The 15,135-nt window shown below is 44.9% G+C and overlaps 1 protein-coding gene across 9 annotated transcripts in view; it reads right to left on the reverse strand.

Annotated features, from left to right (window-relative positions):
• Window positions 1–10,749: 10,749 nt before the first annotated feature.
• The window catches only part of LOC146177921 (uncharacterized), a 228,246-nt gene continuing 223,860 nt past the window's right edge, over window positions 10,750–15,135 (reverse strand). For all 9 annotated transcript variants that reach the window (XM_084580654.1, XM_084580661.1, XM_084580660.1 and 6 more), the window contains one exon: window positions 10,750–14,820. Coding sequence is in view for 1 of the 9 variants with exons in the window: in XM_084580655.1 (XP_084436781.1) it covers window positions 14,800–14,820 (21 nt within the window). In the remaining 8 variants the exon portion in view is untranslated. The remainder of the gene's footprint in view (window positions 14,821–15,135) is intronic.

The following is a 15,135-nucleotide window of genomic DNA, read 5'->3' on the forward strand; positions in this document are numbered from 1 at the left end:
GCCGATCATAAACGGACACACTGATGTCCGTCTGGACATCGGCGCACTCTTCGTAGTCTCACACAGCACTCTAGTAGGACGTAATCCGTACATCACAGCATCTCACGGTAAGCACAAACCACACCTCCAACAAACACGAATGACGCGATGCTTGGGCTAGAGACACTCCGGCGGCACCCAGCTTTTTTAGCGCCGCTTGTATATGTACTACGTAGAACTTGCGGCACCAAACCTCAATGCGAGCAGAAAGCGATGCGTTACGTGACGCATCTCATCACAGATAGAAGTGACGAAACTTTGAAGAATCAAAACTACATAACTACATAACGACCGTCGTAGACGTTAATCCACATGATAACGAGGACCAAATGAGCGGGCGTGCGGGCCGCGGGCTGGCCGTCAACACCGCGATTACATGCGCTTGCGCTCTGGTCGTGCTTGCCACCCTGCCGCGGTCCAACTCACGTAAACCTGTCATCATGCCATCACGTAGTATATCACCCATTCTAGGCACTATTCTTGCCACTGTACTATTCTTTGTAATTTCACATTTCACGCATGCAGTATGTTCTTGCACCTCGCACGTAGTACACCTCATACCAACTTCGATTTGGCTACATATGGCTACCATGTTGTTGCTACAACCACATCTGAGTCCGGCTTTCCCGACGGATCCCAAGGCCCATATCGGAGAAAAATGCGTTGGGTCCGTCGGAAGAACCCTACCGATCGGGTCCGTCCGCCGTACCTCTGAAAAATATTTCCCGGATCCGTCCGTCGTATCCCGAAGAAAAACGCACCGGGTCCGTCGGACGTACCTTTAAGACCATTGATCGGGTCCGTCCGACGTACCTTTAGCCACAGCCTTTTTTTTTTCACATTTCCCTCCAATTGCTTGAGCCTCTTAATCTCATCCGCCAACCTAACTTTCTGCCGCCCCCTGCTACGCTTTCCTTCCCTTGGAATCCAGTTTGTTACACTCAGCGACCATCGGTTATCCTCTCTTCGCACATGTCCTGCCCATGTCCATTCCTTCTTCTTAATTTCTACTAGAATGTCGGTAACTTGACTTATTTCTCTGACCCACTGCACGCTTTCTATCTCTTAATGTTACCCCTACCATTTTTCGTTCCATAGCCCTCTGGGTTGTCCTCAACTTAAGTAGAACTCTCTTGGTTAGCCTCCACGTTTCAGCACCATAGGTGAGTACAGGCACTAGACATAATCTGCGAGTGCTTGCCAAATGCGCTCCATCGCAATCTTATTCTTCTTGTTATTTCCTTTTCATGGTCCGGATCTGCGGTTACTACATGTCCTGAGGACATATTCACCCACTACTTCCAGTATTTCGCTACCTATATAATGCAAACTGCTGTTCCTTCCCGAGGCATGTTGAACATTACCTTAGTCTTCTGCATATTGATTTTCAAGCCTACCTTTCTACTTTTCCTGTCTAGGTCATCAATTATTTGCAGTTCATCCCCCGAGTTGCTTAGCAAGGCAATGTCATCAGCAAATCGCAGATTACTGAGGTATTCTCCATCTACCCTTATCCCTAACTGCTCCCATTCCAAGTCTCTGAATACTTCCTCTAAACAAGCTGTGAATAGTACTGGGGAGATTGTGTCTCCTTGCCTAACACCTTTCTTTATGGGAATTTTGTTGCTTTCTTTATGTAGAACTATGGTTGCTGTGCAGCCACTATATATATCTTCCAGCACTTTCACGTACGGCTCGTCTACCCCCTGATTTCGCAATGCCTGCATCACCGCCGAGGTTTCAACTGAGTCAAATGCTTTTTCGTAATCAATGAATGCTATGTATAAGGGCTGGTTATATTCCGAGCATTTTTCTATCACCTGATTGATGGTATGGATATGATCGATAGTAGAGTACCGTTTCCGAAACCTTGCTTGATCCTTTGCCTGATTAGGTTGTCCTGATTCTATTAGCGATTACCTTAGTAAATACCTTATACGTAACAGACAGTAAGCTGATTGGTCTGTAATTTTTAAGGTCCTTAGAGTCCCCTTTCTTGTGAATGAGGATAATGTTTGCATTCTTCCATGGTTCCGGTACCGTCGATGACACCAGGCACTGGATGGATGGAATATAGGAGCGTCCCTTTTGAAACGGGGTGGTAGCAGTAGCTATCATGCTCATTTTTCTCCATATATCTTAATTATTGACTTAGAATGGTTAACTAAACCATCATTCTATTTATTAAATTTTGCTCCTACATTACTAACATTATGTCACTTCTCTGCTTTTAAGCCACCAATCTTCCAGCCGTTTTTTGCTAGTTTCCACCGCCGGTTTATTCACCCGGCCATGGTTATCTCTAAACCCCAGAGCTTCAGGAACAGTGATTGCGCCTGCATCAACTTCCGGATGGACTGGATGGATGGATGGATGGATGGATGGATGGATGGATGGATGGATGGATGGATGGATGGATGGATGGATGGATGGATGGATGGATGGATGGATGGATGGATGGATGGATGGATGGAATATAGGAGCGTCCCCTTTGAAACGGGGTGGTAGCAGTAGCTATCATGCTCATTTTTCTCCATATATCTTAATTATTGATTTAGAATGGTTAACTAAACCATCATTCTATTTATTAAATTTTGCTCCTACATTACTAACATTGTCACTTCTCTGCTTTTAAGCCACCAATCTTCCAGCCGTTTTTTGCTAGTTTCCACCGCCGGTTTATTCACCCGGCCACTGTTATCTCTAAACCCCAGAGCTTCAGGAACAGTGATTGCGCCTGCATCAACTTCCGGATGGATACCATTGCATTCGAGTATAATATGGTCATTGTTTCACTGGAGTTTCCACATACAGCACATGCGTCATCTCCATTGTTAAACTTCTTTTTGTAGCTGCGTGTTCTAAGGCACCCTGATCTAGCTTCAAAAAGTAGGGCACTGCCTCTTGAGTTATCAAAGAAATCTTCCTTCCTGATCTGCATTTTCCACTTTCGGTATAATTCCACACTCTGTTTTTTTTTTTTTCATCGAATTTATCCAATTTTTACCTGCTGTGTTTTTCACCTGTTGCTTAATGCTCTTTATTTCTCCGTCCTTGTTACTACCATACTTACTAGTTAGTTTCCTAGTTCTTTTCGTCCATTGTGAGTCAACGCTTTTTTTGGTACAGGTATTTAAATACCTTAGCTGCCCATCTGTTACTGTCCAATTTCCTCAGGCGTTCCTCATATAATATTTTACTCTGAGCTTCCCGTACTTCGAAAGATGCCCAGCCCATATCTCCCTGTACCGCCTCATTTGTAGTTTTGCCGTGGGCACCTAGTGCTAATCGTCCAACGGATCTCTGATTTGTTTCTAATGTCGACTGCACCTCTGATTTTAGGCACAAAACCGCATTTCCGAAAGTAAGTCCGGGCACCATAATTCCTTTCCAAATACCCCTCAATACCTCATACCTATTGTATCCCCACAATGCTATGCTTCATTATCCCGGCATTCCTTCGCCCTTTGGCCTTAAGTGATTGCTCATGCTTTCCAATGTATGCCAATCCTTCGTTTACCCATACCCCCAAATATTTATATTCTGCTACTCTAGGTATTTCAAGGCCTTGAATTTTAAGACCCTGATCAGTTGAGCCGTTGAAAATCATCAGACCCGACTTAACTGCGCTGAAACTGAAGCCTAGAGCGTCCCCTTCGTCTCCGCAATACTTAACTAGAGTTTGCAATTCTTCCAGACTCTCAGCTAGCAGCACAATATCGTCTGCATACATCAAACCGGGGAGGCGCTGCTCGACCGCCTTTCCATCTAATCTGTATGACAGGTTAAAACCTAGGTTACTGTCTTGTATCCTCCGTTCCAGGTTTATCATATAAAGCATGAACAGCACCGGTGATAGAGGACAGCCTTGTCTTAATCCTTTGCATACTTTGATATCCTCCGTACTTCTTATCCCTTCCCACGTAATTTCTACTTTGTTATCCCGGTATATTTCCTGTAGGAACTCTATTATCTCATAACCGCTACCTTCTTCTTTTAATATGTTCCACAGGAGTTCCCTGCTTACGTTGTCGTACGCCCCGTTTATGTCCAGGAAGGCCAAATACAAAGGTCTATTTTCCACTCTAGATATTTCGATGCATTGGGTAAGCACGAACAGGCAATCATCTAAGCGCCTACCATTTCTAAAGCCGTTCTGAAGTTCTCCGAGTATCTAGTTACTAATTCAACCCATGCTTGCACCTTTAATTTCACCGCCTGCATGGCTAATCTGTACATTACAGATGTTATATGGTAATCGGCCTGTAGGATTTTATGTGCATCCTTTCTCCTTTCCCTTTATAAATCAAATTCATTTTACTCTGCCGCCAGCTGTCCGGAATTTGCTTATTCGCTATGACTGTTTCCAAAGCTTTTAACAACGTTTCCTTACTTTTTTGACCGAGTTCATTAATCAGCTTGATCGGAATTCCATCTATTCCTGTAGATGTGTTTTTAGGAATATTTTTTTCTGCCTTTTTCCAGTTTAGATTGGTCAGTTCTAAGGTGCTTTGTATTCTGCTACCTTGTGTTGCTTCCTGATTTGCGGAGATTACCCTATCGTCGTTCTTAAATGACTCGGCTATAACTGATGTAATGTAGTTCACTGCGTTGTCCCCCTTTAAACAATTTCCCTCGTTATCTTGAATCCGATCTTGCTTTCTTTGATTCTTCTTCCCTAGCCAGCTTATATGGTTCCAGAATTTTCTTGCTCCGCCTCTAGAGGCATCGTGTATATCAGCCATCCAGCGATCGGTGGACTGTCTTATTTTACTTTGGACGAGGGCCTGCACTTGAAGTTTCTTTTGTCGATATGATTCCCATTTTTGGTCGATTTCCTCCTGAGAAGTCTGTGCTTTCTTTGCCATTCGGTGTTCCCTTGAAGCAGCCCGTCGTTGTTCAATAGCCACGGAGCTGGTGGAATAAGGAAATCAGGGAAGCTAGCTTCCCTGATTTCCTTATTCCACCAGCTCCGTGGCTTCCTCTTTCCATTCCAGCGGTTTGCATCTTTAACCTCCTGAATTTTACTCCTTATGAGTAGTTCTACCTGTTCATAATCCCAGTCTTCCATGGGGCTTTTCTCTATTGCTTCCACTATGTCTGCTGCTATCTGCGCTATTTGATCGTCGTTTAATTTTGCGTATAGGCACGCGCGCCCCTCGCGGCGGGAAGAACAGTTTGGTAGGGAGACGTGGCACCCGGCCGTGCAGCGGAGACGCGGCGGATCTGCTGTGCATGGGGCGCATTCGCCGTTCGTTCTTTCGATTCGCGGCATTCTATGGTCACAAATGAATTGCTAGATTGCAGACCTTGGATTGCTGCTGTTGCACACATTTCCACTGGCCTGATCAAATAGTTTTAGCGTCACCGAATAAGCTTTACGAAGCGAAGCGACGCTAAGGCGAATCGCTGCCTTCCAACGAGCAGTGAGCTGGCAATCATGCCCGGGTATTGCCGCGTCCAGATTTACCGCGAAGCATTTTTCCCGAAAGAGGACAGACTATACCTTCACCTGCATTAGCATCCTTTCTCAACCCGCAAAAAAAAATGAATAATAATATTTAAAGAAATTGGGCAACTCGCATCAGTGCTATTGGGCCGCCGTGCGCGCCTGTGGGCCGCGCTCGTGGATGCAGTTGTTCATTGCATAATTTTTATTTATGCTGTCCTGTGGTCTATATTTCCCTGTCTACGATAGCTTGCATAAGCACCAGTACAATGCAGAGAGTAATCATCAGAAATGGAGTGTTTAAATGACGCATTTACTATGTCTTGCGCATTAGTTTCGCGAATTTGCCTTGGCAACTTTTTTTGCTTGCTTGGTTTCATTATTTTTTTTCTCCTCTCAGCTCATTCCTTTTCTTCTTTCCACACCCTTTCCTTCCACGCTTATGCCGCTACTTTCCTTCTCCTCTTGGGCGGCTTCCTTTGTCCGTCCCCCAGCCTGATTTTTTTTCCTCGCCATCCTTCGCTGTCCACTTCGCCCTCCTCTGTAGATGTGATTCAGGTTGTTGTTGTTGAAAACTTTTATTGTCCAACAGAGAAGGACCACACCGCCTGGACCGCTCTGTCTCACCCCCCCAGGAGGTGCCATTCCATACGCTTTATTCATTTAGTTGTGTTAATGACATTTCGATGTCTACTGAGTTGTTGAACCTCGAATGATAAGCTGTTTCTCATGCGACACTGCTCAATCGAAACTATAATAAAAAATAAGTAAAAAAATTTTTTTTTTTTACTTATTCGTGGACACTCTGAACAGATCTTGCATTCATTACATGCCATCCTGCTCCAAACAAGTTGTCGAGCGGCTGGCTGCCACCTGTTACCTTCCCCTGTCAAAACTTAATTTTGTGGCGGAGGACTTGAAAGTACCGGTAAAGAGGCAGTAAGGATCTTAAAAAAAAAAAAAAAAACGAAAGAAAACTAGCATTCAAGTCGGGATGAGGCAGGACGTTCTTTCAACGAAAAAGAAAATTAAGCATGCTACAATTCTGACATGTGACAGAGAGGAAGACATGAATGTGTATTAGAAACTGTAGATCGTTTGTGTGGTGCTGTAAGGCAGTTGCCATTCTCATAGCTGTGTCACTGTATCAGCGACCGCGTGCCATCTGCCATCCTTTCCTTTATCGTCGAGAAGTGGCAACAGTCTCACCAGAAAACAGCTTAAGCTCTTCAAAATCCGTCTGCGTAATGTAAGTGCCTGCGGCATCTTCAGGTCGCGTTCTCGAGTTTTCAGGCTTGTCCCTTTTTTTTAGGCTTTTTTCTCTTCTTCGACTACAGCTTCATTCATTATTTTTCTCCCATACTCGTTCCACCCTTCTCGGCCGCTCGATTTCCCGCAGATTTTTTTTTTTTTTTTTAATCTCTCTCACCCACCCCAGCTTGGGGCGTTCGAGCCGGCCTTTGTGAAGCTGTACCACACTTGGGAGGAGGGGCGTTCGCCACAAATGTTTTTTGTATTTGTTTTTACATTTTTACCGTGTTTTTTACGCCCCCTTCGTTTTTTGCTCGGCCTTTTCTAACTGCGCGCGCTTCTCCTGTCGTCTTCCGTTTCGCGCGTTTCCAGCCTAGAAATAAACGCCCAGCGGGCGGCCAGGGCTCGTCTCTGTCTCTGCGTCTTGTGGTTCTCGCATAGTTTGTGCTTCGCTACGTCGCTCGAGCTGGCTGAAACTGCTACCATTTCGTTGCGCAGGCCGCCTTTTCAAGCGCGCGCCCTGCCTAGGCGGCCGCGCGTCTCCCTATCAAACTGTTCCGGCGCTCACTTGTGGCGCTGCCTGTCCGCCGCGAGTGCTGCCCCCTGGGTGACTATACAGGGTGGCCAGTTTTTCTAGCACGATATCCCCCCCGTCCTTCAGCAAATCTGTAGTTATCTGATCCTCTCCAGCCGATTTCCCCTTTTCATAGTTTCTAGTGCTTTCTTGACCTCGTCCTTCGTCACTGGTGGAACGTCTGTTTTTCCCTACCGCCAATCTCATTACGGTCCCGACTACTTTGGCTACTGTAGAGATCTGTATAGAACTCCTCGGCTACTTTTACTATCTTTTCCATATTAGTGATTACGTTGCCCGCCTTGTCCCTTATCGCATACATCTGGTTTTTGCCTATGCCCAATTTCTTTACCGGGGGAAGTTCTTTACAGCATGCTCAATTTTCTCCATTTTAAATTTACTTGCAAACAAAATTTAAATATGCTTTTCTAATTTGAAAATTGTATTCGTATTAGCTCCCAAATCGAGGGCATGCCATCAGCCTGCCGTGCTTCTCCCGGTGTACTGCATTACTGCGGCTGGTTAACTGGATATCTCATTATTTGGTTCACTGGGCAGCAAAAACCAGCCTTCCGCTTAATTTGAGGTTTGGAGCAAATGGAGCAGTGCTTCCACCGTGTGCCTCATTCACCCAGGCCCTTGTCAACTTTGTGGCCGATGGCAGTTGCTAGACAGGAAGAACTTATTTACGCTCAATGTTGGATGTGGTAAATGAGGTATGGCAAGGAGAAGACATTCCACTTGGCTGGAAACAGTGGTGGTCCCAATACCAAAGGCTGGGAAACCTCCAACAAGCCTAGAAGCTTTGCGGCCTATCTCGCTAACACCCACAATTTGCAAGATCTATGAAAAGATGATAGCCACCCGCCTGTCATGGTGGTTGGAAAGTAATAAAAAATCCCATGCTCGACAAATTGGGTTCCGAACAAACCTTGGCACAGAAAATGGACTGGCCATGCTCGCTGAAGAGGTCATACACGTGTCGCCTTAACCTAGTGCGCACTGTAGTGGCTACCGACGTGGCGAAGGCATACAACGCGTTACATGCCAAGATTCTTAGCAACATGGAATGTATGGCATTCCCTTGCAGGTCATAAAAGCAGTACATAATCTGCTTAAGGACAGGACATTTTCTATCCGGATAAACGGAAAACAAATTGGCAATTACACCTCGAACAGAGGCGTGCCACAAGGGTCAGTGTTAGCACCTTTGCTATTTAATATCGCACTGATCCCATTGGCATGGAAATCAGCTGAAATACCAGAAGTGCGGCTCATGATATACGCAGATGATGTCAAGATTTGGTCTGTTCATAAACAACTTGAAAGACAGAATCGGTATCTGCAAGAGGCTTTAAATACCATAGCTGAGTACGTCCAATATGCAGGTCTGGAATTGTCACCTCAAAAGTCCAGTTACATTCATGTTGCAAACAAGGATGGAAGAAAATAATTGGCAACGCGAAGAGTCAACCTAAAAATTGGAGATCAGACATTGGAAGAGGTGGACGAGTTGAGAGGGCCTAGAAATTCACAAATCCGGCAAAGGAACACAATGGCTCCATAAGGTGAAAAAAGTAGTTGCGACTTCCTTAAACTTGATAAAACGCATTCCGTCTAGGGGAGGAGGAGCTCGAGCGGACATGGCAAGACTTCTTGTACAATCGGTGTTACAGCCGAGGATACTATACCAGGCCCAATTCCAAAGACTCACGAGGCAGCAGTGGGCCAAATTAGAAACAATAAATAGAAACGCAATGCGCATTATCACGGCCTTATCAAAACTTACTCCTATCCCTATTCTGCAAGAGCTTGCACAGATAAATACGTTGACAGAATTGAACAAGAGGCAACAAGGGATATGAAGCGAAAGTACGTTATGCCAATAGCATCTTTGTACAACGAAGTGGCAGTTCAAACACCACCAATGGCTGACACCTCTCTGTGGGAATTCAGGATAATTACGACAAACAAGACCACTCGGCTTCGTCGCAAAGAAAAGCTGGCATCTCGACCTCTGGTTGATGCACTTCCAGGTGCCTGCATTGCATACACGGACGCATCATTATAGAAAATGGCGGTAGAACAGTACATTTCGGAATACCCGGACCCACTTGTGATGGAACTCTATGCAATCCGCGATGCTATGGAGGCCATAAATAAAATAGATTCCATAACAGAAGCCCACATCTATACAGACTTCTGAGCCGCCATAATACAACTGAAGAAAGTGACAAACACGCTATGTGTAACCCAGGAAATCCACGCACTCAATAAAAAAACAGATGTGCATCCAGATACATTGGACACAAGACGATGCTGAGAACGCTGAGCAGAGAAAAGTTGACCACCTCACACACGAAGTTCCAAACACTAATGCGCCCCCCACCAGGCTCCCTTTTGATGCCCGCTCCGCTGTTCCCATCTTAGTATCCTCTTTAAGGAAAAGTACATGTGCCCTCATTCCCCCGTGTAGATTCCCCCTCCCTCATAACTTAACGAGACTGGAGGAGGTTTCCCTTAGAAGGATAAGAGCTGGGGCGGCCCTTACCCCGTCGGTAACCTGCCGATGGGAATCTCAAGCAGACATCGGACCAACCACATGCCCAAGTATTCCACACTGGCTGTAGAAGTGGATGTTTGCCACCTGCTGTGGACTTGTGCAGGGACAAGGGCATCAAGGACAGATTCTGCGCGAAGTGGGACTAACCACAACAAGGGAAGAGGACTTCTCTAAATGGCTCACAGATGACAAGAGTGGGAGCCTGCTCCGGTTCCTCACCGAAAATGTTACAAGAGTTTCTATAATATGCCTTATGGCAAGCTTGCGTTAAAAAAAAAAAAAAAAAAAAAAACTTCTCGCGGGACTTCTAATTGTCATAGCTGCAGTCGTGTGGTTGTTTCATTGAGAAAAAACAAACATTTGCTTTTTTTTGCACTATCCACACTGCTATTTATGCTTAGTAAGGTTGGTTGGTTTGTGGCGTTTAATGTCACAAAGACTCAAACTATGAGAGACGCCGTAGTGGAGGACTCCGGAAATTTCGACCACCTGGGGTTCTTTAAAGTGGTGGGGCTGCAAACCATTCTAGAATGTACACAGGAAATTTTAATGTCTGCACTAAGCCTTTATGGCCAAGACACTTCATAAGTGACATCACCAAGTATCTGTGTTCAACACATGCAGCTAATCATAGAAACCCGAAAAACCTGGAAAGGGTGCTGGTATGGCACATGGTATGGTTTTGGGTTTTCACTGCATATGCGAATACCAATTCAGCCCATTTGAAAAACATGCACTTCTTAGCAGGTCTTCGATTTTAAGGTGAAAGCTGTTTCCAAGAACATGTCCACAAAACGTCACAAACGCCATAAATTCTTACCCATCAGTCCCTCTCATGAGTGTGAAATCATGTCTCAAGCCAGAAAACAAAACAATAGTTCAGTAATTGTTTATTGGCATACACCTTTATGCCTGCTTATCCAGCAGCATGCATGAGTAGCATTTCTGCCAGCGCCAAACTAAGAATGTCTTTCACACATGGGAACACATCGTTAGGAATGCCACCCTTTTCTTTGCAGTTGCCTATTTAGATAGGAGAAAAAAGTAATCGAGAGGAACAATCACTGAACAGCCACAAGTGCACCAAATTCAGTAGCATTTCTTGAAAATTTGGCTTGTCAGTCGTCAGCATTCTCCCTTTCCAACACCCTGCTGTTGCATATGCTGTTGGGCACAGAGATAATGAACAAGCTGAGCCGAGATACTTGAGACACTTGAGGTGTGCCCAGGAGCTTGGCACGCATTCACGCAGACGCACGCACGCACGCACACACACACACACACACACACACACACACACACACACACACACACACACACACACACACACACACACACACACACACACACACACACACACACACACACACACACACACACACACACACACACACACAAGCAGCAGCAGCAGCAGCAGCAGCAGCAAATATCTGCTGTCTCGATGGTAGTACTAACGGTCAATTTCTTAAACCTGAAAAACAAAAAACAAAAGGGGGTACAGTGGCCTGAACTAATTATATACGAAAAACAGTTGGCAGAGCCACTACTGTGGCAAAAGATCTGTTCTCTGGCCTTCAGCAATGGCCTGCTGTTGTGCACTTGAGTGAACAAAGGCACCTCAAATGAGGGTAGCCATTTCGAAATATATCAAGTGTTCGGATCTTAACTGAACTGATATTGTGCCTTTATTCAACTGCACTCAGCAAACTGCTCTGCACACAGAATGGTATAAGCTGGGCTCCACACTCTTCTTAAGACGAGGATTTCAGCCACACCCTCTCTAAACCCATAAATGACTGATGCACAGGCTCAAGAGGCGCACACAATATAATGGATCTGCATGCTCTAACCTGGATGGCCGACAGTTCAAGGCTTCACAGCACAAAAAGGTCCTGCTAAAAATTCTTGAAAACATGTCCATGAGAGCGCTTGCCCTGGTCTACTGCTAAGCCTTTCTGAACACCAAGCTGAACGATACGTTTGGAGAGAGTGACAGGTGCAGACAAAGCAGCATGCCAAGACGAGCACCCTTCCCCAACTTGCAACAGAATCAAGTAACTTCACGACAACCAGCATACTTTAAAATGTAAACAGTCTGTGTTTTGTAGGGTTAAGCTGCACAGTTAGGATTATATTGTTATGAGGATAACGAAGATCACACTTTGAGGATGAAGTCATGCCCCAACTGTGCCTCCTCCGTCCCTTGTTGCAATGAAGGCTCTAATTCCTAAATATATATCATACGTTTGGTTGAAGTTCACTGTAGAGTTGTACATGGACAAGGGGACATGAAAAAAAGTTGACCCCAATTTTTCTTTTTGCTTGTTATTCGCAGGTTTTCACCTGTTTCGTAATGAAAAAGCGAGATCTGCAACAGAAGTCAACAAAAGTTTGTTTTGTTATCGAAAACTGATGGCCATGCATTGTAGCAGATTTTATGAGTAATATCATTAAAAAAACTGATAAAAAGCAACAGAATATGAAGCAGTAAACGGGGGCAAACGAGTAGCAAACACTGATTTTCTCTGCTTTTGCTTTGCTAGCCTTTGTAAAAGCGCCAACTTATGTCCTATAGACATGCCTTTAAGAGAATGTAAAATAACTACAAGAGCCAACTTGAAACAAAATACAGCTGTAAAAGCAGCATAGAAAGTTACGTATATGAAGCATCACCACTTAAGTTATAAACAATTTACCCCAAAAGTCTCCCCCCCATCATAAATACAAGATAACGGCAACAAGTCCAAACCATCCATCTACATGCTTCTATACATGTTCGGTCTGGACCTAATGAATCTGTGAACCTCTGGTTGAAAGAAAGAAAAACCTTTTATACGGTTGCAATTCAGGAATCAATGTCACAATGATCATTCAACCTGCCATGTTGCAGTGTTACCAAGTGCAGCCAATGCACATGCTTCCACATTTCTCTAATCTCTGCAGTGCTCACAAAGCTTTTATTGATCCTTAACTAGTGCATGCCACACATTCTTACCCATCAGTGCGAAATCATCATGAAGAGAAAGAAGCAGATAGCACCCTCCTAATATCCAAGGAAAGGTACACCTCAATGCACAGCCCTTCCATAATAAGCCACAGTTCTCAATTCCCATCACATAAATGAAATTCAAACAGCCACAACTTAAAGATAGGGCCATAAAGGAAAATATATTGGTGCCCTCTCCACGCAAACTACGCTGCTCAGCAGTGGACTATGTCTGTAGGTGTACATCATTTTGCTTACTTCAGCATGCGCTTTTTATATACTCAAATGCTATCCTGCAACAATAGGATGCCTTGGCTTTTCTTCATTCATGGTATGCATTTTTATTACATTTTTCCCGCACTTACATGTTTCAATGCTAGAAAAATATTTCCCCAACCAATAAGCATTAGTTGCAAATGCTGCAATACAATTTTTTCAAATTATGCAGCTTGCATGAATGAACCTAATCAATGCCTAAGACAATTCCAAACATTACCTGGTCTTTCCAGATCCATTCACTGGCTGCACTCAAAACTGAGCTAGATGCAGACACAAACTGTCTGAAATGCCAAGACATGCAGGCCAGCCGAATCTCTATAATGGAGGACTGATTTCGGCCACCTATTCATTCTCCCAACAGTGCACTAACGAACAGTGAGCCTCCTGTCAAACTTAATCTAAGGAGCATAAAGCCAGATGCTTATTTGATTTTTTTTGTGCTATGCAGTATTCCTGTCTGGGCACACTGAAAACCTGAGAACATTGCAAGGTGACCCACAATCCAACTACATGCCCGACAAGCCTGACACGTACAGGCCTGAGACCACATGCATCAAATGCACAACACAAATAGATGATATATAGGAAACAACGTCCCAACGAAACATTGGCTTCGTGAAGCACCATACCGGGAGGCTCCAGACTAATACGTGCATCTTGAAGTACACCGGTGCCTTCTCCAAAATGTGGGTTGGGAGAGCCATTGATACAGCTTTCATTGCAGAGACACAGCACAAATGCCTGCCCACACCACAGAGTTGTATGCCGTGCACTCGAAGAAACACTTTCATAGCTGGTTCTTTGTAGCAACAGCCGGAGGCTTACCAAAAGAACTGACCGAGCCATGTGAAACAACAATGCTCAAAATCAAGACAAGTAATCCCAGCTACAGCTCCTTCCTGTGTGGCACTGAGACAACTGAGGAAAGAGATTCCCATCTCTTGCCTCATACAAGTTGTAACCTTTACAGATAATGAAAGAAAAAAAAAGAAAAAGTGCACCCAAAACTTGGTTTCAGAGGTTGGACATAGTAATCCGACAGGTAGGAGGAGGTAAGCTTCCTTTCACAGTCCGCTTCTGTTTTATCTCATCCTGATACTTCTGTTTACAAAAGCAGCTACTAGGAGACCAAACTTAGGACAACTCAAGTTTAACTGCCTAACACGGTCAGGGCCAGACAGATTATGTGAAGCCGTATAAGACCTCTGGTGGCCTGTGTGAGTGGGCGCCAGTGTAACTGGGTAGCAATGAAGAGAAAGAAGCACTCTAGAAAAGCAGACAGTATAGAACTTTATGCAAAAGCATGGGTTACATACTAAACAAGGGAGGCAAGAGAAAAAAACAAATGCAGGGGGCCTAGTACGACGTGAACTCACAGGCCGTGCTGACTGCGGTGGCAGCAGCAGCAACAACAACAACAACAAGTAACAAACAAACAGTTAGGAAGGAGACAAGAAAAACACTACACCAGAGACGCGTCAGCAGCAGCAGCAGCAGCACGTAGCAGAAGTCCTGGGCAAAAGAAAATCCCACGACAGTGGTCCCTGGCCTGTGTCGCACGCACCCTATCATCATTGCACGAGGAAGAAGCAGCAGCCGGAGCGTGGCGGAATGGAAAGCACTCCATGCCCAGTCTGGGCGGGCTGGTGGTGTGAGCTCTACTTTTTGTTTGATGACCCCTGTGGGCAGAAGAAGAAGCAAAGTGACCCCTCCATAAACTGTTGTTCTAGAGCAACACCAGCTAGAGCAACGTAAAGAGGGCACAATTCAGGCACAAGATCCAGCCCATGCAGCTCCCTCACATTCAACTGGAAAGCCAAGTCTGCACTGTTTTTTCTCTTTCACTTGCTGTTAAGAGCCTCCTTTTGCACTTTAAGAGAGTTAATTCCTGAGCTAGTTGGTTTCAGACGGGCCAACATCAGACTCTGCGAGCCTTTTATATGAGAAATGCAGGTTTGAACTGTGCCAGCGACACCTCGGTTTTCCTTTACGAG

The sequence above is a fragment of the Amblyomma maculatum genome, chromosome 10 (genome assembly GCF_055883805.1).
Source record: "Amblyomma maculatum isolate TAMU_Amacu chromosome 10, ASM5588380v1, whole genome shotgun sequence".
In the NCBI taxonomy this organism is placed as follows: Eukaryota; Metazoa; Arthropoda; class Arachnida; order Ixodida; family Ixodidae; genus Amblyomma; species Amblyomma maculatum.